Source organism: Peromyscus leucopus, chromosome 22, assembly GCF_004664715.2.
Source record: "Peromyscus leucopus breed LL Stock chromosome 22, UCI_PerLeu_2.1, whole genome shotgun sequence".
NCBI lineage: Eukaryota > Metazoa > Chordata > Mammalia > Rodentia > Cricetidae > Peromyscus > Peromyscus leucopus.
In genome coordinates, this window is record NC_051081.1 from 3,506,353 (window position 1) to 3,529,654 (window position 23,302).

General features: G+C 54.3%; 2 protein-coding genes across 3 annotated transcripts; one reads left to right on the forward strand and one right to left on the reverse strand.

Annotated features, from left to right (window-relative positions):
- Positions 1-437: 437 nt before the first annotated feature.
- Positions 438-16,945, reverse strand: Slc25a23 (solute carrier family 25 member 23). Of its 2 annotated transcripts, XM_028862533.2 has the most exons (10): positions 16,601-16,939; positions 15,215-15,335; positions 14,054-14,141; positions 13,040-13,151; positions 10,662-10,820; positions 10,425-10,577; positions 10,128-10,235; positions 9,527-9,694; positions 3,770-3,920; positions 438-2,368 (listed from the first exon to the last, which is right to left on the reverse strand). In XM_028862533.2, the coding sequence occupies exons 1-10, from the start codon at positions 16,751-16,753 to the stop codon at positions 2,184-2,186; spliced, it is 1,398 nt and encodes a 465-aa protein (XP_028718366.1). In that variant the 5' UTR covers positions 16,754-16,939; the 3' UTR covers positions 438-2,183. The 2 variants fall into 2 exon arrangements, with proteins under 2 accessions (XP_028718366.1, XP_037053752.1); XM_037197857.1 differs by lacking the exons at positions 438-2,368; positions 3,770-3,920 and adding an exon at positions 8,329-8,568 and having other exon boundaries at positions 16,601-16,945.
- A 2,391-nt stretch (positions 16,946-19,336) lies between these two features.
- On the forward strand, positions 19,337-23,027 carry Crb3 (crumbs cell polarity complex component 3). Its single transcript, XM_028862535.2, has 5 exons — positions 19,337-19,442; positions 19,660-19,845; positions 20,756-20,820; positions 22,183-22,326; positions 22,722-23,027. The coding sequence occupies exons 2-5, from the start codon at positions 19,773-19,775 to the stop codon at positions 22,794-22,796; spliced, it is 357 nt and encodes a 118-aa protein (XP_028718368.1). The 5' UTR covers positions 19,337-19,442; positions 19,660-19,772; the 3' UTR covers positions 22,797-23,027.
- Positions 23,028-23,302: the final 275 nt, after the last annotated feature.

The window sequence follows — 23,302 nt, forward strand, 5'->3', positions numbered from 1 at the left end:
AAGAAAAGTAAAAAATAAAAATAATAAAAATAAAAAAAGAACATCAGGGAAGGAAGGAAAGGAGGGGGAGGGGATAGAGGGGAAGCTAGGGAGGAGGGGGGAGGAGAGAGGGGGGAGGAGAGAGGGAGGAAGGTGGGTAAGGGAAGAGGGAAGAGAGGATGAAGGTAGGGGAGAGAGAGGGATGGAGAGACCCATGTCTCATCTCCCTCCTTGTGAGTTCGTCGACGTCGTCCGCACACCATTTCCATAGTTTTTTTAAAAGTCACAAATCTACACTGGAGTCAGCAAAGGTGCTTTCTACCGAACCTGACCGCCAAGTTTGATCCCCGGGCCCCACGTGGTGGAAGGAGAGGGTAGACCCCCACAAGTCTCCTCTGACTTCCACATGCCCCTCCCTCAGACAAACACATTTAATTTGAAAAATTAAAAAGCAACAATGAAAGTGCTTAGAAAATTTATTTTCTTTCCCCTTGAAATGACAGGCATGGGCAGGGAGGTGGGGCTTGGTGTAGGCTGGAGGGAGAGGTGGAAGCCATGGTGGAGTCCTCCTGCCACCCAACACCCCAGTTCCCCTTTCACGGTCCTTTGATGGGGTCCCCAAAGGCTGGGGAGTTCACCAGGGTATCCCCAGTTATCCTAAGCTCAGAACCCAATGTTGAAGTGCGGAGGGTATGGGAATGTGGTGGGGAGCCAGGGGACTTTGTAGAAAAATAGACCCCCGAGTCAGTCTGGGGATGTTTGATTTTGCATACTGAATGCTGGGTTTCAGGAAGGATGCTGTATATTGGTCCTTAATTGTGACTTTCTGAGGCCCGAGCAGGGCTGGCAGTGCTGGGATGCAGAAGGTCCCCTTGGCTGTGTCCCCCGACTTCACCTGGCAGCTCCCGATCCATGAACAAGCAGACCAGGCCCTCCCAGAGGGACCTGGGCTCTGGGAGTTACTAGCCTGGAAGGTGGGCAGGGGTGTGGAAGACATTTTAGAGTGGGAAGACGGGAAGGGGGGTGATTTGGGAGGGGAGGGGAGGTGTGTCGTAGCTGAGGGGAGATCCAGCATTCCTATGGGGTGTGGTGTGGGACATATATCCCATCCCTTGCTGCTTGGTGGGGAGCCACTGGTCTGGGGTCTGGGCTTCCAGAAGGATCCCTGGATGGTGTGGTTCCATGCAGTGGGAATCAGCTCCAGGGTGTCTCTGGGATACTGGGGTGCCTGTGGGATCTGAGATGCTGCCACCGGGCGGTGGGGATCTAGACTTGGGGAGCGGTCTGAGCACTGGGGGTGCAGGAGCGCAGTGTCTGGGAGAGCTCCGCTTCCTACGGATGGTGCCCAGAGAAGGGGTGGAAGGAACCTGGGGTCTGGAATTTCACAGCTGTGGCATCTGGGATCCACCCTGGAGCTCACACCTGTGCTTCCGGGAACCAGAATCTAGTGGGTTGCGACTCTGGGATCCAGTGATGAGACTGAGGGTGGTGCTTGAAGTGTAGACCCAGCAGTCAAGGTGGAAGAGTGCGGACGGAACCCCAAGCCGAGGAACATGATTGTTTGGGGTGAGGGATCTGGGATCCAGTGACCCAGGGGCAGAGCGCCAGGATCTTGGCATTGCTCTGTCAGGACCCTGTGGCTGGGAGTTCTTGGCTTCTAGAATCCAGTGGCCGGACTATGAGGCAGGTGACAGGGTATTCATCAGCAGGTTTGGGAATCTCAGTCCTGTGCGGCAAGAGCGTCTGGTGCTGGAAGGATCTGAGGTCTGGCTATGGGGTACATGGATGTGTGCTCCCATGCTTGGGGCACTGGGCCATCTGCTGCTGCATAGGGAGGCCCAGTGGGTGGTGCAGGGAAAAGCAGGATTCAGCTCCGGGCTCCGGGATAAGGGTTCAGAGCCAGGGCGTGGATGGTTCTGCATTTCAAGCATCAGACTGCTGATGTGTGAGGCACAGCAGTTGGGGTCTGGCTGTGAAGTTGAGGATCCAGCACTGGGATCCAGTGGCCAAAGAGTGGGGTCCAGTGGTGTCAGGGTCAGGACACAGGGCCAAGGATCTGGGATTTGGGTACTGGGATCCAGCGGCTTGGGATGGGGGATTAGGATCCACCGGTCAGGCCATTAGTCTCCGGTGGTCGAGGACGTCAGCCTGGGAGATGCCGTGGTGAAGATGAAGGAATCTCGGGGTGGCAGGTTCCTGGCCCCTCACCTGGATGTGACCCCCAGAGCCTGCTTCATGTTCTCGTAGACCACGTAGGAGATGCTCACGGCTGGAATGACCTTCATGAAGTTGGGGGCAATGCCCCGGTAGAGGCCCCAGACACCCTCCTGGGATAAGATGTGTCGAAGCAGCCCCACCATGGAGACCTGTGGGCTACCCTCCATGGAGGCTGTGGGGGTGGGGCTAGGTAAGACCAAAGCTTCCCCTCTCGTTCCTCCCTCTGTCCCCACACCCAGGGCTGGGCTAGGTGGCCATTTCAAGAGGAGGTGGGGTGGGTGATACAGGAGCAGCCGGCCCTCCCACGAGACTCCGGATATCCGAGGGCCCAGGAACTATCAATCTCAGGGACCACATTTGAGGATGAATGGAAACAGCAGGTGTGTGCAGGTGTGTGTGTCTGTGTGGGAGTGTGTCTGTGTGTGGGAGTGTGTCTGTGTGTGGGAGTGTGTCTGTGTGTGGGAGTGTGTCTGTGTGTGGGAGTGTGTCTGTGTGTGGGAGTGTGTCTGAGTGAGACAAGAGGAGAGAAATCCCCACTTCCTTAAAGTTAATTTTCTCCCTCTCGTCAGGGCTAACTTCTGTTTAGGGGAGCCATCTGTGGTACCCTAGTCTAAGTCAGGTTCCTACCTATCCTCAACCCTAAATCAACCCTCAATCGTGGAATGATTTATGCAGCCTCCTTCCTCCTCCCCAGGGGATGATGAAGTTCATGCATTCATCTCATTCGCCAATCGCTTCTCCAGCAAAAATCAAGGAACACAGACTCTAAGGTTCACGTAAACAGATTCCGGGGAAAGGAACAGGGAGAAAGATACAGAGGAAAAACAACAGCGGAAAAGCTGCGGCAGGAGGATTGTCCTGAGTTCCAGCCCAGCCTGGGACATAGCAATCCTCTGTCTTGAGCTAAACTCAAGGGCTGGAGGGATGTCTCAGCGGGAAAGAGAGCTTCCTGCTCTTCCAGAGGACAGTTTCTGGCACCCATGCACGTGACCCCCTAGCTCCAGGGAGTCTGATGGGCCTTTGTGGGTGTCTGAGACACCACAGCCACACCCGCGCACACACATGCATGCATGTGTGCAGAAATAAAAACAAATCTTAAAAAAAAAAATCTTGAAATAAAAACAAAACACAGCAGCTAGGCTGTCCTTAAGGCTGGGTGTGGGCATGCACACCTTTAGGAGGCGGGGCCAGTGGCAGATCTGTGAGTTCCAGGCCAGCTAGGGTACATAGTTAGACCGTATGCCATAAAATAAGAATAAAGACACAGTCCTCCCTTGACTGGCTAATTTGGGTAATGTTCCCAGCATCCCCCATCCCTTGTTTTCATCCAGCTTTGACTAACAGCTCAGGTTACTGGCAGGCCCAGAAATGCCACAATGTTGTCTGTGGTGAAAGACTGCCTCTTTAGCATCACCATTGGGTAGACTGAAGCCCAGACAATAGGAGGGACTTACAGAGGCCACCCACCCACCCACCCACCCACAGGAACCCAGCCCAGACTCTGCCTACACAGACTTAGGTAGGACCCAAGTGGCAGGCTTTCCTACCCCAGCCTCCCGTCCAGGCCTCTCACCTTGGGCCTGCATTCGGGTCCGGACCAGTGCCAGGGGGTAACTGGCAATCTGGCCACAGGTGCTGGAGATGGTGCCGCAGGCCAGCAGCACAAGAATGCCTGGGTTTGCCGATTCGTGGCTGTACTGCTGAAGCCAGCGATTCTTCAGGGTCTAGAAGAGAAAGGAGCAGGTGGGTTCAGAGCTGCAGACGGGAAGGCCCTGCTGTCAGACCTTGTTACCAGCTCTGGATACCACCGTTGCTGGTACTGGATTAGATGATGAGGTTTGTCTTCCCCACTGGGGCAGTGCCACCCTCTGACTAGGGGATTCTAGGCGGGGCTCTACCCTGACCACGCCCCCAGCCCCTCACTGGGGATTCTAGGCGGGGCTCCACCCTGACCACGCCCCCAGCCCTCACTGGGGATTCTAGGCGGGGCTCCACCCTGACCACGCCCCCAGCCCCTCACTGGGGGATTCTAGGCGGGGCTCTGCCCTGACCACGCCCCCAGCCCCTCACTGGGGGACTCTAGGCGGGCCTCCACCCTGACCATGCCCCCAGCCCCTCACTGGGGATTCTAGGCGGGGCTCCACCATGACCACGCCCCCAGACCCTCACTGGGGATTCTAGGCGGGGCTCTACCCTGACCACGCCCCCAGCCCCTCACTGGGGGATTCTTTTTTTCTTTTAAATAATTTTAAATAATTTATTTTTATTTTATATACTCTGGTGTATTGCCTGCATGAATGAGGGCATTGGATCCCCTGGGAGAGGAGTTACAGACAGTTGTGAACTGCCATGTGGGTGCTGGGAGTTGAACCAGGGTCCTCTGGAAGAGTAGCACTGCTCTTAACCATGGCTGGGGGATTCTAATGGTCACTACTTGAGCTATATCCCTTGCCCTTAAACTTTTTATTTTTCAAGACAGGGTTTCTCTGTGTAGCTTTGCGCCTTTCCTGGATCTCTCTCTGTAGTCTCTGTAGACCAGGCTGGCCTCGAACTCACAAAGATCCACCTGCCTCTGCCTCCCGAGTGCTGAAGGCTGTGCTGCGTGTCTCACAGGTCTGTCTGCACTGCCACCACCTGGCTTCATTTTGAATTTTTTAAAATTTATTTTTATTTTGCCGGGGGGGGGGTGTGTGTGGGGGGGGTGGGGGGGTGGTGGTCGGTGGCTCGGCGGCGGGCGGCGGCGGCGGCGGCAGGCGGCGGCGGCGCACGCCTTTAATCCCAACACTCGGGAGGCAGAGGCAGGCAGATTTCTGTGAGTTCGAGGCCAGCCTGGGCTACCAAGTGAGTTCCAGGAAAAGTGCAAAGCTACACAGAGAAACCCTGTCTCCAAAAACCAAAAAAAGATAAAAAATAAATAAAAATAAATAAATAAATTATTTTTATTTTATGTGCGTTGTTTTGCTTTCATGTATATCTGAGGGTGTTAGGTCCCCTGGAACTGAACTAACAGACAGTTGTGAGCTGTCATGTGGGCCTGGGAATGGAACCCAGGTTCTCTGGAAAGGCAGTCAGTACTCTGAACCACTGAGCCATCTCTCCAGCCCCCGTTTTGGATTTTTAAAGACAATCTCGCAGTGCCCATACAGGTCTCAAACTCACTAAGTAGCTGAGAATGAACCTGAACTCCTGGTCCTCCTGCCTCTACCCCTCCATGATGGGGTGAAAGGGGTGTGTGCCACCTGGTTTATGAGGTACTGGGGATGGACTCCCGAGCTTTGTGCATGCTAGGAGAGTGTTCAACCCCCTGAGCTTCATCCCTCTGAAGAGAAATTAAAGCCCTCATCGCTGTGTCTTAGGGCACATTAGCTGATGAGATTAATGAAGATGACTGGAGTGGGCGGAGCCACAGCTCCTTATATGAAGGGGAGGGACATAAAGGAGAGTCAAGGGACACCAGACACAGAAATGGGACTGATGACTCCACAGCACAGAAGGAATGCTTTAGGAATTGCAGTGACCATCTGTGAATCTAGCTGCCCAAGAGACTGAGGCAGGAGGATTGATTATGCCCAGGAGCTTGTGATTAGCCTAGGCAACAAAGTGAGACACTTGTCTATAAGAAAAATAACTAAAATTTAAAATAAAGGAGGGGCTGGGCAGATGGCTCTGAGGGCAAAGAGATTGCTTCATGAGCAAGAGGACCTGGGTTCAGATCCCAGGGTGCACAAAGGAGCCACATGAGGCTTCGCAGACCTGTAAATAATGCAGCTCTGGGGAGGCAGAGACCAGAGGCTCTCTGTGGCGGGCACCTAGTCAGCCTAGGCATGCCGGTGAGCACCAGAGTCAGTGAGAGACCCTGCCTCCCTCCGATCTCCGGCTCCCTCATTTACACAGGAGCTGCAACCTCAGAATATTTCAACCAACAGAAGATGCCGACTCATATGGTTCCTATGTGGCAGATGAGAAACTGAGGGGGAAGGGAGCCATGTGCCCAAAACTCTGGAATTTTCTGGAACCGTCTTCCAAGATCTTCCTCTCCCCCCTTCTTCCGTTTTCCCTTTTACTTTTTGGGCATATGTGTGTGCTTGTGTATGTGCATGTGTGTGTGCAGGGGTGCACATGAGGACATGTGGGGGCCAGAGGCTGACATAGGTTCGTCACTCAGACCCTCTCACCTTATCTTTGGAGACAGGGTTTCTCACTGAACCCGAAGCTCATTGCATGGCCAATCAGTGAGCTCCAGGATCCTCCCGTCCTGGGGTCCCAGAGGCTCTTCCTGAAGTTTTACTTACGTTCTGGATCAGAACTCACATCCTCTTCCTTGTATGGCAGGCACATTACCAACTCAGCCAGCTCCCTAACTCCCCAACTTCCTTTTTTGAGACAGTGTCTTTCTGTAGCTCTGGTTGGCCTGGAACTTGCTACACAAACCAGACTGGACTCAAAGTCATGGAGATCCTCTTGCCTCTGTTTCCCAAGTGCTGGGATTAAAGGCGTGCGCCACTGTCGCCGCCAGCCCCCCTTTTAATTAATTAATTAATTTTTATTTTATGTGTCTGGGTGTTTTGCTTCCATGTACGTCTGCATACCATAAGCATGCAGTACCTATGGGGGCTAGAAGAGGGCATCTGATCCCCTGGAACTGGAGTTACAGGTGGTTGAGAGCCACTATGTGGGTGCTGAGACTATGTTTTTAATGAGTTATTAAGAACTCTTATGGGCTGGTGAGATGGCTCAGTGATAAGGTGCTTGCAACCAGGCCTGATGACGGTGTTTGATCACTGGAACCCACATAGTGAAAAGAAAGGACCAACTCCTGTGGTACCCTCTGACCTCCACACACACGCTGCGGCACATGGACACACACACAGAGATTAACATAAAATAAAGAGCTGTTCTGGGCTAGCGAGATGGCTCAGTTGGCAAACTTCTTGCCATGCATGAGTTTGATCCCCAGTACCCATGTCAAAGGCCAGGAATGGTTGTATATGCCTATAACCACATTGTCGGGGAGGCAGAGATATTTGGCTCACTAATGAACCCCTCTAGCCTCCTTGATGAACCTCAGGTTCCAGTGAGAGATCCCATGTCAAAAAACAAGGTAGACAGTACCTGAAATATGACCCCTGATGTTGTCTTCTGGCTTTCACACACACACACACACACACACACACACACACACACACACACACACACACACTAGGTGTCCTGTTGCTGGGGATAGTGGTACATGCCTGTAGTGTTAGTACTCAGGAGGCTGAGGCAGGGGGATTACCATGCATTCAGGCCTTCACAGGATGCACTATGTGTGAGCCCCCATCTTTAAAAACAAAAGAGCTGCTGGGCGGTGGTGGCACACACCTTTAAACCAGTGCTAGAGAGGCAGAGGCAGGAGGATCTCTGTGAGTTCAGGCTAGCCTGGTCTACAGAATGAGTTCCAGGACAGGCTCCAAAGATACACAGAGAAACCCTGTCTTGAAAACAAACAAACAAACAAACAAACAAACAAAACAGTAAAAAGAAAAAAGCTGTGCTGCAGTTGGTGGAACACTTGCCTAACACACATGAAGCCCTGGGTTCCACTCAGCACCACATTAACTTGGCCTGGTAGTGTAGACCTGTCATCTCTGCACTCAGGAGTATAGTTAGGAGGGTCAGAAGTTCAAAGCCATCCTCAGCTACGTAGCAAGTTTGAGGCCAACCAAGGCTACATAAGACCCCGTCTTAAGAAAAAAGAAAAAGAAGAGGGGTACTGAAGAGATGGCTCAGTGGTCATTCTTGGCACTGGCTACTCTTGAAGAGGATCCAGTTTTAATACCCAGCACCCACGTGGTGGCTCACAACCATCTGTAACTCCAGTTCCTGGGTGATCTGACACCCTCTTCTGGCCTCCAGGGCACCACATGCAATGTGCAGGCAGGCAGACACCCATACACCATGACATTTGAAAATAACAAATAATTGAAGAATAAAGGAAGGAAGAGAATGTGTTGGCCTGGAGACCAGGCCGGAACCCACACATGCTTTGGGGAAGATGGGCGTCTGAGGCTTGTTTTACACTGTGTTCACACTCAGGAGTAAGGGCCCCGATTCCTACAAAGCTAAACCTTCTGTAACCCCAGGAGGCAAATGTGAACCCCTAGGTTTCATCTGCAGCACCATAGGGGGGAAATGGTTTTATTATTATTGTTGTTTTGAGAAAGGACATTACTTTGTGACCCAGGCTGTCCTTGTGTTCACAAAGATCCATCTGTCCCTGCTCCCAAGGCATGGGATTAAAGGCATGCATCACCATGCCTAGTTGCTGTGGTAATCCTCCTCCTGCATCAGCCTTCTGAGTGTTGGATGACAGGCACCAGTCTCCATTTCTGGCTAAATTTATGAAAATATATTTTTTTTTATTTATGTGTGCCTATGTGAGTGTATGTGCACTGTGAGAGTGCAGTACTTCTAGAGGCCAGAAGAGGGCATAGAATTCCCTGGAGCTGGATTTATAGGGTGCTGTTAAACCTGATGTTGGTGTTGGGAACTAAATTCAGGTCCTCTGCCAAAGCAACAAGCTCTCTTAATGGTTGAGCTATCTCTTTAGTCCCATTTTTCTATTTGGTTGTTGTTGATCTCTTTTAATTTTTGTTTTTCTTTTTTCTTTCTTTCTTTAATAATTTATTTTTATTTTATATGCATTAGGGTTTTGTATGCATGTATGTCTGTGTGAGAGAATCAGATCTTAGAGTTACCTTTAGCTGTTATGTGGGTGCTTGGAATTGAACCCAGGTCCTCTGGAAGAGCAATTAGTATTCTTAACACCCCCCACCCCCTGGCATCCAAGGTTTCTCTGTGTAACAGCACTGGCTGACCTGGAACTCACTCTGCAGACCAGGCTGGCCTTGAACTGGTAGAAATGCGCTGCCTCTGCCTCCCAGTGCTGGGATTAAAGGCGTGCACCACCAGGCCCAGCTTAAATTTTGTTTTTCAAGACAGTGTCTCTTCACATAACTAGGCTGTCTTGGAACTGACTACCTAGTGCAGGCCAGTCTTGAACTCCAGATCCTCCGACCTCACTCTCCTAAGTTCTGGGACATCAAGTGTGCGCCATCACGTGGAACTGGGAACAAGGTTTTTGCATCAATGAGTGACAGAAGAAGGGTGGTACAACGTCCAGAGGGACCCTCCAGGGTTCCAAGACACCCCCCTACCTCCCCCACCCCTGTTTTCAAGTCCACGATTGCCCTTCCTAGCTATGAGAAGTCTACTGGATTAGCATGGAGTGTCCTAGGCCAGATCCCAGAAGGAGAAAGAAGAGAGGGAAGGACAGTAGTTATCCACAGACCTCGTAGACGGCTAGATCGATTCCAGCATAGGGGATGATGCCCAGCACGTTAGGCAGGTAGCCACGGTAGAAGGCGCGGGGCCCTTCACGCTCCAGGATCCGCTGAGCGCAGTCCAGGAGCCCTTTGTACTGGCCAGTTCTGCGTAGAGTCAGCCTTGTCTTCAGTACCTGGGTGAGAACTCTGTCAACCCCTTGAAAAACTGCTTCCAAAAATCATCATGCTCAGGAGTGATGTCATCTAGAAGTGGCTACTCCTGAAAGCAGATGTCTTGAGGACCCAGCTAGGGCTGAGTAGGTAGAGTGACCACTTAGTGTACACAAAGGTCTGATTTCCATCCCCAGCACCAGTATGGTGGCTCAGGCCGGCATCCTTACACTTGGCAGGCCTATCCATAAATGGCCAGTTACTATGACTACCAAGTCTCTCGGAGTTACATCTCAAATTGAGATACCCAGACAAGCTAGACAGGAAACGGCTCCTGGTCCCAAGTCAGGCAGTTAGGGTTCCAGTTAGCTCCACACACAGTGTGGAGCAGGAATGAAGCAGTATGGTAGGCCCCCACTCCCCATGCTTGGTCTTTCCCCGCCCCCTCCTTCTCACCTCCATGGGATAGATGATGGTTTGAGCTGTGGCCCCGGCCAGGGAGCCAGCCACGAAGCGTTCCTGAACGTGCAGCGTCTCTTGCTGCCCCCGGATGGCCCGCTTGATCTGAGGGTGGAACACGGGGGTGGTGTGGGGTGCACAGGAACCTTGGGGATTCCTGAGCTATTCGTGCATTCCACTGTTCTCCAGCTGGCACGGAGCTGGCCAATAGGGGGCGTGGCGCAAGCCAGGCCCTTGATCCCTTGTGCTTAGTTTCTGCTTCCCGAGGCTGAATAGACTCTCTCCTGAACCAACCTGTTCGTAAGCCATGAACTTGATGGCCGATTCAGGGGCAATCTTGAGCACGTTGATGCCGTTGCCCCTCCAGAGGGACAAGATGCCCCCTTCTTGAACCATGTTTCGCAGGCCCCCTAGGATGTTGAGCCGGTTGGACTTAGAGGCGTGGACCTGAGTGGGGAGAGAAGGTGAACTGGCGGTGCCCTCTTACTTCCGGGACCTGGATGATGGGGTGGATCCCTTTGGTCCTCTCACCTGCATGAAGACCTTGAGACGGTCCAGAGGAGCTGTGCCTGTCCGCGACACAGCCCCCGCCACGGCACCAGCCACCAGCTGCTTCCACCACATGCCCGTAAGTTTCTCCTGCTTGGAGAACTCATCGGGCACCGTCAGGCATTCGCCAATGTCCAGGACCTGAGGATGGGGGTTGCAGGTGTCATGTCCCAGCAGAAGTGGGGGGATGTACCTGGGTCCTAAGTGGGGAAGGCTCATTGATGAATTCCAGGACACCCCAGAGTTAACCAAAGGACCTTGCTTGGAGAGCCTAGCAGATCCCTTTTGGATCCTGCCACGTGCCGCGAAAACACCCAACTAGCAGTCCGCTATGACACCCAAGGATTCCTCTGAGAGATCAACACCGAGTTCCACTGCCGCAGTGGTTCTCGACCTTCCTAACGCCGCGACCCTTTAATACAGTTCTTCACATTGTGGTGGAGAACACAACTATTTCCCTAAGCACACAATTATTTCCGCTGCTAATGCGTAACTGTAATTTTGCTACTGTTATGAATTGTAATGTAAATACCTGTGTCTTCCGAATGGTCTTAGGTGACCTCTCTGAAAGGGCTGTTTGACCCCCAAAGGGGTCGCAACCCATGGGTTGAGAACCACTGCACTAAAGGCTCCATTAAGTCCCCCAAATAATTCAGTCCACTGACTCCCACAAAAGAGCCCACTGAGGGGTCTGTGAGAAGGCTCATTAGGTCAAGGTATGTGTGGCCAAGTCTGAAGACATGAGTTCATTCTCTGGGACCTATGTGATAGAAGGAGAAAACAGACTTCCCCAAAGTTGTCTTCTGACCACACATGTGCCCCTCACACAACATAAGTAATGGTTAAAAGCAGAATCCAGCTGGGTGGAGGTGGCACACACCTTGGATCCCAGCACTCAGGAGGCAGAGAGGCAGGGGGATCTCTGTGAGCTCAAGGCCAGTCTGGTCTACAGAGCGAGTTTCAGGACAGCCAGGGCTACACAGAGAAACCCTGTCTTGAAAAGCAAAGCAAAACAACAACAACAACAACAACAAAAGAAAGAAAAAGAAAAAGAAAGGGGCCACTGAATTTCACCAGAGGATCCCCTGATCCCACCAAAGGAGCTACCGATTCTTACCAAAAGATCCACTGAGTCCCACCAAAGGATCTATTGAATCCTACTGAAGAATCTACCAGATCCCACCACAGGATCCACTGATCCCACCAAAAGAGCCACTGAGTCCTACCAAAGGATCTGCTCTCACAGTAATCTCCTCCATGGGGAGGCCTCTCCTAGAAGTCTTCCATAAGCCCCCCCCCATTCCCCTAGGAGTCTTTCCTTAGATGTCCTCCCCCAAGAGTGCTCTCCCAGGAATCCTCCAAGAGTCTTCCCCAAAAAACTTTCCCCTAGAAACCCTTTCCCAGGAGTCCTCCCGAGGAGTGCTCTCCATCCTAGAGTCCAGCATAGACTTCCCAACTGTGCATCTTTGGGGATGGACATCTCTGGATCCCCAAGAGGACTGTAATACGGCTATTTCCTCAGCACGGCATCATCACCCCGTTGCCATTTTAAGGCAGTGATTACCTTGGCCTGGTAGCCATGGCAACGAACCGAGCAGAGCAAGCCGGTGATAACTGGGTCTGTGATAATGGAGCCATTGCACCCCCTGCTAGGGAGAGGACAGTCACTGTCCCACCCCAGCTGCAAGGAATCCTGGGAAACATGAACTATATAGGAAGCAGAAGGCTAACTGAAAGATTCCACGGTGCGTTTTCCACAGAGTCCCCATGCAGTGATGGGGTGGGACTCGGGCAGTGGTGCAGCTGCTGTTTGGGGGTCACCCAGGTCCTGTAAATGACCCCTCACTGTGCTCTGTCATGAAGCTCAAACTCACGGGCTTAGCAGATCAGACCTCGGTGGGATCCTTCCTGTCACCTCACCCGGGGTGAACAGACGCTGGTTCACACCTCCTCCGGACAAGCCAATGCAAGGAGGATCCTTAGTGATCCCCACCTTGGGGACCTCCCTCCCCACCCCCAGTGGACTCCTCTGGACCCTCCAAAGACAGTGTCCGCCTACATCTTCCCCTCAGCCGCAGCGTGAGCCTTAGAGCAGGCGACGAGCACCCGGCAGGCAGCTGGCAGTTGTGTGGGTCGAGCGTGGGAACACCATTTGGTGTATTTTTCTCCCCCATAACTCCAGTTCCTACCAACTGGCCCTGGAGTCTGAGCAGATAGCGGAGCTGTCCATTGGGGTTACCAGGCTCCTGAACCCAAGATGTAGGGATAAAGGAACAGAGCTCCCAGAGTCCTGGCCCAGCCCTTCTGAGCCCCAGGGAAGTTGGAGCTAGCCTCCACCTAGTAGGCGGCCCCCAACTTACCGTAGAATGCTTCCAGAAATATAGGACATCCTCCACATTCTCCAGGGAGTGCAGCAGAAAGTGGTCTCGCCATTCCTGCCAGTCAATGGTCATGGTGCCATCGCGGTCCATGCTGGAGGTGGGGTGGGCACAGGCTCAGTGTGTGGACTGGCGGGGTGGGTGCTACTAGCCTTCATAGATTTGGGGAGCACAGTGTGCATTGCCTCTCTGCAGCACTGGTTTATTTATTTATTTATTTTTTGAGATAGGGTCTCACTCTATAGTCCAGACTGGCTTGGATTTCATAGCAATCCTCCTGCCTGTGTACCTGAGGCTAGAACAACACCCCATGCCTGCATTTTTTTTTTTAAGACAGAATCTTACCCTGGAGACCAGGCTGGCCTCAAACTCATGGCGATCCTCCTGCCTTAGCTTTCTGAGTGTTGATATGACAGCGCACACACATGAGCTCGCATGTCCCATGGCTTGCACAAAGAGGTCAGGGGACAACTTGCTGGGTTAATGCTCTCCTTCCATCACGTGAGTATTGGGGCCCCACCTGTCCTCATCAGGCTTGTGGGGCAAGTGCCCTTACCTACTGAGCCATCTTGCCAGATTCACATGCCTGGCTTTGGGGAGTTATTTATAAGGGAAGTCTCAGTCTGAAGTCCAAGTTGGCCTCAAACTCATGGCAACCGTCCTGCCGTGGCCTCCCAAGTGCTGGGAGGACAGGTTCAGGCCCCAGGTGTGATCTAGTCACATTGTCTGTCTGACTTGCCTGTGTAAATCCTTCAGACCAACCCTATGTTGGTTGCTGTAGTACCCACCAGGCCTTTTCAGGGCCCGACAGGGACTTCAGTCCACTGGCCTAAGATCTGTTTGACTCCAAAGTCCAACTTTTCATCTTTGCCCTCCCTGGAACAGGGTCTGGGGCTCAGAGGACGGAACTGTCTGGCAGGGGAGGGGAGAGGGTGGGGGTGAGGAGGGAGTGGGGGTGAGGCCAGGTCTCAAGGGCCTGAGACTCCAGTAACCCACCTGTGTAGAATTTTCTCTGCCTGCTCCAGCGAGATGGAGATGCCCAGTGCTCGGAAGCTCTGCTGAATCTCAGAGACATCAATGTGACCTGGAAAGGGTGCCCCAGGAGACGCCCAAACCAAGACTGGACCCGGGTGGGAGATCCAGAAGCCCTTGTGTGTGTGTGTGTGTGTGTGTGTGTGTGTGTGTGTGTGTGTGTGTCAGAGATCAATGGTCATGTCTTCCTCAGTCTCTCTTCATACTCCTTTTGAGACAAGGTCTCTCACTGAATCTGGCTAGGGGTCACTGACTCAGCTAGGCCAGCTGGACAGTGAGCCCCAAGATCCTCCAGTCTCCACCTCACCACCCCACCCAGCTTTTTAACATGGGTGCTGGGGACTGAACTCAGGTCCTTGTGTTTGCAGAGTAGACACTGACTGAGTCAGCCCCTCAGCCTCAGGGGAGAGGTTTTCATACAGGTTGTGGGGGCTTCTCAGAGCTGGAACTGGGCAGTACTGGGCAGTCCTCCATTCCATGAATGAGTTCAGGGGTGATTGCAGAAGTGCCTATGCTAGAAAAGACTAAAGCAATATTTGCTTATTTATTCATTTTTCAGTTCTCCCTGCCCAGCATAGGTTCTAGGGATTGAACTCAGGACCTTGTGGGTTTTTTTTTTTTTTTTTTGCACTGGTGTTCCGTCTGCATGTGTGTCTGTGAGGGTGTAAGATGTCCTGGAACAGGGGTTACAGACAGTTGAGCTGCCATGTGGGTGGTAGGAATTGAACCCAGGTCTTCTGGAAGAGCAGCCAATGCTCTCAACCTCTGAGCCATCTCTCCAGCCTGACCTTGTGGTTTTGGGAAAGTACTTTACCCTCTGAGCCATGTCTCCAACCTTAAGGCAATACTTAAGGAACCTAGAAGACACTTGATCAAGGGGCTGTCCCTGGATCCCAGCCCCTGAAGCTATTATACTGTGCAAAAAGAAACATCTGAGGGTAGAGACGGGGGTCCTCCGCTAAAAGGGAACAGGAGGTGGAATGGGCTGGTTTGGGCTCAGATCACCTAGTTGGGGCTGAGAAGAACTCCCGAAATAGCCCATGAGTCAGAGGCAGCCCTCCCCTTCTCCCCAGCGCTGCGGGTTCTAACCCATCTGCCCATCCCCCAGCCTGGAGCCCATCTCACCATCCTGGTTCCGGTCAAGGCTGTGAAACATGAGCAGAAGCCGCTGCTCCCGTTCCTGCAGGTAGCGAGTGAATTCCTCCAGGCTGAGGCCACCATCTGGATCCCCCTCAGAGGAGATGCCCTGGAAGAGAGAAAAGGGGACACAGGGGACTCAGCACACTGTACCCCCACAGTGTGTGTGTTATAATATGCCTTATGCCTCAGGAACCCAGAGCCCCAGCACCTCAATGAAAGGGGACAGGGGCCATCACCCCAGCTCCTCAATCTTTTCAGATTTCAAGATGCCCCAAGCCACAATAAGGGTCTGGTTGCTGCCCAGTTTTCCTGGTAGGCAGACTGAGACGCTTCCAAGTCACAGAAGCGGTTCAAGGTCATAGAACTGTGAAGTGGCAACCTTGAGCACATTTTTTTTGCTTTTAGACAGGGTCTCACATAGCCCAGGCTAGCCTCATTCTCTCTGTATTGGAGAATGACCTTGAACTCTGATTCTTCTGCACCACTCTGTCTCCCAAACCTCCCACTTAGCTTTTTCTTATACAACCCGTTTCCTTGGCAGGCTGGAGGTGGAGGGTGTCCCGTTAGAAACAGTCCTGGTTCCTATAGGGCCCAACATGTCAAAGCCAATAGATACGGGGCCTCTATATTCCCACCAGAGAAGTGGGACCTCAGACTCAAGGTCAACAAAGATGCAACAGGTCTGATTCGGGGACATCTAGGGGCTCAGGTGTGAGGGATACCTGTGACACAAGGGGGAAGGGCCACCTCCCATGCTGGGGCTGAAACCCAGGACCTTTACACATGCTAGAAAAGCGCTTTACCACAGAGCTGCACCCAGGCTCAAATTCCCTCCTAGATAGATCGGACCCCAGTAGAGGCAGGGTGGCCTCAGACGGACTGAATCTCTGGCTGGAGCAGCCTGGGGCAACCAGCCAGGTCCCGGAAAGCGCCGGCGGGGAATGTAAATAAGAAACTAGGGTAGCTGGCTAGGGGCTCAGTGGGTGCCCCAGCAGGGTGGGGAAGTTGTGTTCACCGCAGGTGGGAGCAGGTCACCCCTGGATCACGCGGAGAACAGCGGAGGGCGTGTCTCCGGGCAGTGGACGGGAAAGCCTCCCGCTGTACGGTCCGTTCTCCAGCAAGCAAGAGCCTGGGGGTGGGGTGGGGGTGGGGGCACTGGGTCCTGGCAGCCGTAGGCGCTGCAGGCCCAGGGCCTTGGCAGTCTTGTCTCGCGACGCCGTTAGGCCAGACGCGAGTGGGCAGGGGATAGAAGGGAGGTGACAGGTGGTGGGTCCAGCCAACAGGTAGCGTGCGGCTGCTGCAGCCGCCGCGTTCCGGGGCACGGGTTACGGCGCGGGCGGGCCCTGCAGCGGTGGTCACTGCCCGTGGTACCTGCTGTGCACGGTCGGGATCGCCCCCTCCCAGCCTGGCCAGCCCCTGGCGCAACTCATGCACGTCCACGCGGCCGTCCTTGTTGCTGTCCAGCTCCTCGAACAGGCGACCCCAGCGCTGCCGCCGCTCCGCGTCGCCAGAGCCCCCCCGCATGGCGCCCGCCCGGGGGGGAGGGGAGGCCCCGCAGCGATGGCCTCGGCGGGGGCTTTCCGGCTCCCCCTCCCCCCCCGGGGCCCCCACAGGGTCAGCTCCCGCGACCACCCGCACCGCAGCCTCTGCGCTGCGGGGCCGAGCTCCGGCACTTGCTGGAAGTGATAAATGCTAGTCGTCCCCGCCCGCTCCAGAACTTGCGTCTCCTCCTCCGACCCGCATTACTGGGGGGAGGGGGCCGGGGGCGGAGCAGGGGGCGTGGGGAAGGATTCGAGGAGGCTCTGGTATTGCACATCTGACAGTGCCCGCATTCCTGGGGCGGCAGAAAGGCAACCGTCTAGGTACTCTGCTTGCCTCAGTTTACCCCTTTTCCTTAAATGGTTTTGGCAGGGACCTGTCAGGGACTGGATTTTGTAATCTCGTTCCTTTCGACCTCCCTCTCCTACGGACCCTTATCAGGAATTCAAGTTTTTGCCTCTCCCAGGCTTACGCAAGAACTCGGAACCAGTATAAGCGTTTCTTTTGCCCGCCCGCTCTCGTCAGATTCCCCAATCGATGACGGAAACAGAAGACCAACAAAGGGGAGAGCTCCCTCCCCAACACTTCATCCCGCCCGCGCGCCTCCATTTCTCGGTGACACTCCAAGAGAGAAACGCAAGGTCAACGCGCGGCGCGGCTGCAAAGTCAAATCCCTATTGGTCAGAGCCGCCTGAGCTGCGCCCGTCCGCTCCACGTAGGCGGGGCTTCCCGATTGACCCACCGCGGCCTCCAGCCCCGCAGCCCGCAGCCCGCCAGGCGTTCTTAAAGGGGCTGCGCCCCCATCTAGACTCGCAGAAGGCTGCTCTTTGCAGACCTGCCTGGGCAGGGAGTCCCGGGCCAGAGTCTCCGACGCCACTGAGGATAAAGATCAGGAGGTGGCCGGGCGCTGGAGGCGGGGCCTCAGCCAGGGACCGTGGTTGCACCTGCTGAAGTCCCTCCCAACAAGTTTCGGGTGCAGTTTCTGGTCTCACCGTCAGGGGGAAGGGAGCCCGCTTGACCGCGAATAATAAATAATAGCTAACGTTGAATGCGCTGCGCATGCCAACCTTCCACTCGCTGCTCAGCACCGTCCCTGCCCAAACCCTGTGAGGTGGGCAGGTGGCACTCGTTTTTCCCACGCTACAGAGAAGGAAAGAAGAAGTTAAAATTCCCAGCCGGGATTCCCACTTAGGGCCAGAGCAGAGATTTAAACAGATTTTAAACCACCACTCCTAGAAGGGACGAAGCCTCTTTTATTTATTCTTTAGGGTTTTTGCTTGTTTTGTTTTTGTTTTTCAGACACGGTCTCGCTATGTAGCCCTGGAAGTCTCTATGTAAACCAGGCTGATCTGGAACTTGCAGAGATCCACCTGCTTCTGCTCTGTTTAAAAAGTGTACCTCGCCGGGCATTGGTGGCGCACGCCTCTGATCCCAGCACTTGGGAGGCAGAGCCAGGTGGATCTCTGTGAATTCGAGGCCAGCCTGGTCTCCAAAGCGAGTTCCAGGAAACCAGGAAAGGCGCAAAGCTACACAGAGAAACCCTGTCTCCAAAAAACAAAAACCAAAAACAAAAAAAACAAAACAAACAAACAAAAACAAACAAAAAAAACAAAAAAAAAAAGTGCACCTCTACAGTGGGTGTCGTAGGGCTTTGTTACGTACTAGAGGAGCACTCTGGCCAGTGGACCCCAGCTTCAGCTCTATGACCATTTGTTGTTTTACTCTTGTTTTGAGTCAGAGCCTCATTCTGTAGGCCTAGAGCGTGCAGCAGCTCTGCTGCTTCAGATTCCCAATTGCTGGGATGTAATCGTGTGCCGCCATATCCTGTTCATGACTACCTTTTACCCAAAAATACGCCCAGAGGTTATGTGGTTCCCACGCAGGCTGTGCCCATACATGTGTGGTGAGTGGGTGAGAGTCCCACACAACCCCCCCCCAGCTACCAGATGTTTCCACGCACAGGTGTGTCTTTGCGTGCCATGGGGACGTAGGTGTTTTCTCGGACACTTCCCTGACAGGTGGACCTCATACACAATAAGCCAGTGTGTGGAGCCCCCTCTGCGGATGTCCTTCAGGGTGGCTGTAAGGCCTTCAAGAGCCAAATTCTGCAAGGTGCTCTTTGTCCAGGTGTCTTTGCCGTGCAGGTGTGACTCGAAGCAGGGGTTTATACATTGCATCCAGGTCCGCATGTGTCTCTCGACAGAACTAGTCCCACACAGGTTGGCTGGCCGACTGAGCATCGCCAGGTCTGACTTCAGGTGCGAATTCTTCAGCGTTAGGCATCGGAGCCCGCCCCTTACAGGTGTGTATCTTCCTGGCGTGTCGCCACGCCCCCTGCGTCTGCATCCCTGCGCTACCGAGGAACCCCGAGGTGCTGTCCTTACACCTGCTCGCTTCCGCCTCTCGCGCGGCTCCCGGTCGCCATCGGGTTCCCGTTACAGGTGCTCCGGCGGCGCGGCCCCGCCCCCTCGGCCCCGCCCCTCTCAGCCAGGCTCAGGTGCACAAGCCGGAAGTGCGCTCCCTGCCTAGGTGGGTGACTAAACTTTCCGGGTCACGTGAGCGGGCGGGGCGGGTGGGATCCGGAGCGACAGGGTGAAGGACAGCGATTCGGGGTTCCAGCCGGGGACCCGGGATTGGGAACCTGCGCCAAGTCCCTCTCGGACGCCTGGGCCAGGTAGGGAGGCAGGGCGCGCAGCCTGGCCTGTCCCCACCTCCTCCTTCGCTTTCCCTGGCTCAGGAACGCCGCCCGAGAGTTAATCTTTAATCTCTGACCCTTGGCGCCGAGGGCGGGGAGCGCACTCCCAGCTTGGTCGCCTGTCGCTGGGGCCTGAGCCCAGCTCGGTCCAGCCCCCAACCCCAGGCTGCGGCCTCTCCTTTGGTCTGGTCCCCAGGTGCCGAGTCGCAGGTGCCGAGTCGCAGGTGCCGTCCTCGACCCAAGATGCGGTAGGAATTGGAGCCCTGGGGAAGTCCTGCCCTTGGCGCCACCAACTCGTCGCCCAAACTCATGGCGACTCCAGGCCTGGGGCTGCTCTTGGCATTTGGCCTGCCGATGCTGCCCGCCAGATGGAGTCAAGCAAGTAGGTACCGTCCCGGGCGGCGCTGGGGTGGGAGGAGGGGTCCCGGGTAGAGCTCAGAAGGGCCGGGCATTTGCTACCCGGAGAGGGTGAAAGGTCTGAGGAATGGGCTTGGAATGTGTTTGGGGACCGGGTCCAAAAGCGTCAGGCCTGAACCACAAGTTAGTTTAGTCCACCTCGGAACTTTTCTCCCCCACCCCCTTTTTTTGAGTTGCTGGGGCTCGAACCCACGGTTTCTTGCACGTTGGGCAAGCACTTTACCATCAAGCAGACCCCGCACCCGCAGCCCAGAATTCCTGAGTCCTTAAGTCTTGTGGAATTTGGGAGCTGGGGGTTGCTGGGCAGAGCCCGGAGGTGGAGGAGGGGAGGAGAGTCAGGGCACCTGAGTCTGCATAGTTGAGAGTCTTAAGCAGCCAGGGGACCTGGAGGAGGCCTGAAGGCCAGCTGACAGGGCTGGCCCTTCGTAGGTGTGGACCCAGGCAGACCTTCCCTCTGTCTCTCTGGTTCCAGTTTCGGGAGCCTGGGGGTGGGGGGGCTGTGTGAGTCACTCACTCCAGGGAAAGACTGAGCCCCGCCCAGGTCCTTCAGAGCCCTGGGCCAGAGTGATGGGGGTGGTGGTGGGGACACTGTTCTGGAAGCCATCTAGTCTAATGGTCTGGCTAACCGTGGTGACCTTGGCCAGCTTATTTTCTGCTGGGCTGAGGGTGGCTGGAGGAACCAATGCCACACCTGCGGGTGGAGTGGGTGGCCTGGCTGTACCAGCAGTCTCTATTCCAACTGGAGACTTGGAAGGAGTTTACAAGGTCTGGCCGAGTGGTGTGTGTGTGTGTGTGTGTGTGTGTGTGTGTGTGTGTGTGTGTGTGTGATTAATGAAGAGCCTGGCATGGATTTGTTTTCTCTTTCTGTCCCACAGCCCCAGCACCAGATCCTTCCAATAGCACAACTCCATTCCCAGACCCTGGTTCCAGTGGGGGCCTGGTGAGTTGGGAGGGTGCAAGCAGCTAGGGCAGGTGTGTGAGAGACCAGAACACTGGCAATGTAGAGAGACATTATTATTGTTAAGGCTTACACATTCTAGGCATGTCTCCAACCAGGTTACTCCCGGCCCTAGCCCTGGATTTCCTTCCTTCCTTCCTTCCTTCCTTCCTTCCTTCCTTCCTTCCTTCCTTCCTTCCTTTTCTTCTTCTTCTTCTTCTTCTTCTTCTTCTTCTTCTTCTTCTTCTTCTTCTTCTTCTTCCTCTTTTAAGTGGGGTCTGGTGTAGCTCAGGCTGGCCTCCAAGTTCCTCTGTAGCCACATGACCTTGAATTCCAGATCCTTCTGCCTTTACCTCCTCATTGCTGAGTTGACGTGTGCACCATCATGCTGGGTCTGTGGGGTGCTGGGAGTCAAAACCAGGGTCTTATACATTCCAGGCAAGCACTCTACCCACGAAATTGGACCACTTAGAGTCCCAGACAGAGTGCTGGGTGGTGGTGGCCCAGGCCTTCAATCTCAGCACACAGGAGACAGATGCAGGAGGATCTCTGTGAGTTAGAGGCCAACTTGGTCTACAGAGTGAGTTCCAGGACGTCAGAGCTGTTACACATAGAAACCCTGTTTTACAAACAAACAAACAAACAAACAAACAAACAAACAAACAAAGTCCCAGACAGAGGTATCAAGACCTCTCCGTGTAAGGATGAACAAGAATATTGCGTCCTGCTGGGTGTGGTGGCCCACACACTCTGGAGAGACAGGCAGGTGGAGCTCTGAGTTCAAAGCCAGCCTGGTCTACATAGAGAGTTCCTGTACTGTGTCTTGCCTGGTGGGCATGGTGATACGCACTTGTCATCCCAGCTCTTAGGAGGCTGAGGCAGGAGGATTGCCACAATTCAAGGCCAGCCTGGGGTAGATGAGACCTATCAAAAGGCCATAAAAGGGCAGGGTGTGGTGACACAAGCCTGTTGTCCCAGAGCTGGCATTGTGGAAGAGGAGGAGGCAGGAAGCTCAGAGTTATTTTTAGCTATATATATAGCAAGGTCGAGGCCAGCCTGGGTCACCTGAGACTCTGAAGAAACAGACAGAGAACACAAAAGAAAGGAAAGAAGGGAGGACAAGACAATTATATCTGTCCAGAAGCCAAGCACTCACATGTAGCCCAGATCAGGCAGGTGTGAAGGGGACAGGGACAGAGGTACCAGTGTGGGAGGTGCTGGGGCGCTGTTTCTAGGTCTGAGCAAAGCCTTGGAACCCCAGAAAGCAGAAAGCACCCTGCCAGGTGACTTAGGTGTGTCGGGGGGGGGGGGGCGTAGGGTCCACATGCAGTTAGTCACGCCTGTCCCCTCTCCCGCTCTCTGCAGTCCCCAGAGGGCCTCGTGGCCATCATCGTGGTCTTTTCCATCCTGGGAGCCATCCTCCTAGCGGTGGGACTATTCCTGCTGATGCGGAAACTTCGAGAAAAGCGCCAGACGGAGGGCACCTACCGGCCCAGCAGCGAGGAGCAGGTGGGTGCCCGTGCTCCGCCACCCCCCAACCTCAAGCTGCCCCCAGAAGAGCGGCTCATCTGAACGCCGGGGTGTCGGCCATAGGCTGCCGCCGCCGCCGCCACCGCCGCCACCGCCACCGCCACCACCCAGGACTGCCTTGGCACACCCGGCCCACAGCAGCCATCTCGGAGACATGCCAGCCTCTGGTGGCTCAGGAGGACTTGGGGTGGGGAACCCTGGGAGCGCCCGGCTGGTGGGCAATGCAGCATGCTGCCTCTGCTTGGCTCTGCATGAAGCTGGGGGTGCCAGGCCCGGGGATCTCACCTCCTCACCGTTTACCTCACGTGATCTTGCCTCTGCTGTGTCTCCTACCATGACTGCAGGCCCAACAAACTTCCTGTCCTTTCTTTCAGTTTTCCCACGCAGCAGCGGAGGCCCGGGCCCCCCAGGACTCCAAGGAGCCAGTGCGGGGCTGCCTGCCCATCTAGCTCCTTCCCTCCTTCCCTGTCAGCCGTCTTCCCTACCTTGCTGTGTGACCTTGGGGGAAGGCAGCACCCTCTCTGAGCGGTCAGACTCACCCAATGCTTAAGAATAGAAGGGAAGAAAGTTCTTCAAAGACCTTGACTTTGAGGGCAAAGGAGAATTGGGGCTGCTCACTTTTTATATATTTATATGAAATTAATAGTAAGGTATAATAAAGGTTTCTTTTTTTTTCTTTTCTTTCTTTTCTTTTTTTTTTTTTTTTTGGTTTTTCGAGACAGGGTTTGCCTGTGTAGCTTTGTGCCTTTCTCGCTTTGTAGACCAGGCTGGCCTCGAACTCACAGAGATCCGCCTGGCTCTGCCTCCCGAGTGCGGGGTTAAAGGCGTGTGCGCCACCACCACCCGGCTCTATTTTTTTTTAAAGCTTGTGGGAATATCAGCTTAGATGAGTTCGGTTTGAATTGTAAGCTCTTCAGGATCCTAACAGACTGGAAATGGCGGGGAAGGGCCTTCA

Bases quoted from the DNA above. Each gene is read 5' to 3' on its own strand.
- Slc25a23 (XM_028862533.2), bottom strand. From the start codon at position 16,753: ATGCGGGGGGGCTCTGGCGACGCGGAGCGGCGGCAGCGCTGGGGTCGC. The intron at 13,152-14,053 runs GTGGGTTACTGG...CCCCACCTCCAG, and splicing joins GCAGAGAAAATTCTACACAG to CATGGACCGCGATGGCACCA. The intron at 10,578-10,661 runs GTGAGAGGACCA...CTCCCCACTCAG, and splicing joins GTCTCAAGGTCTTCATGCAG to GTCCACGCCTCTAAGTCCAA.
- Crb3 (XM_028862535.2), top strand. From the start codon at position 19,773: ATGGCGACTCCAGGCCTGGGGCTGCTCTTGGCATTTGGCCTGCCGATG. The intron at 19,846-20,755 runs GTAGGTACCGTC...TCTGTCCCACAG, and splicing joins CGCCAGATGGAGTCAAGCAA to CCCCAGCACCAGATCCTTCC. The intron at 20,821-22,182 runs GTGAGTTGGGAG...CGCTCTCTGCAG, and splicing joins CTGGTTCCAGTGGGGGCCTG to TCCCCAGAGGGCCTCGTGGC.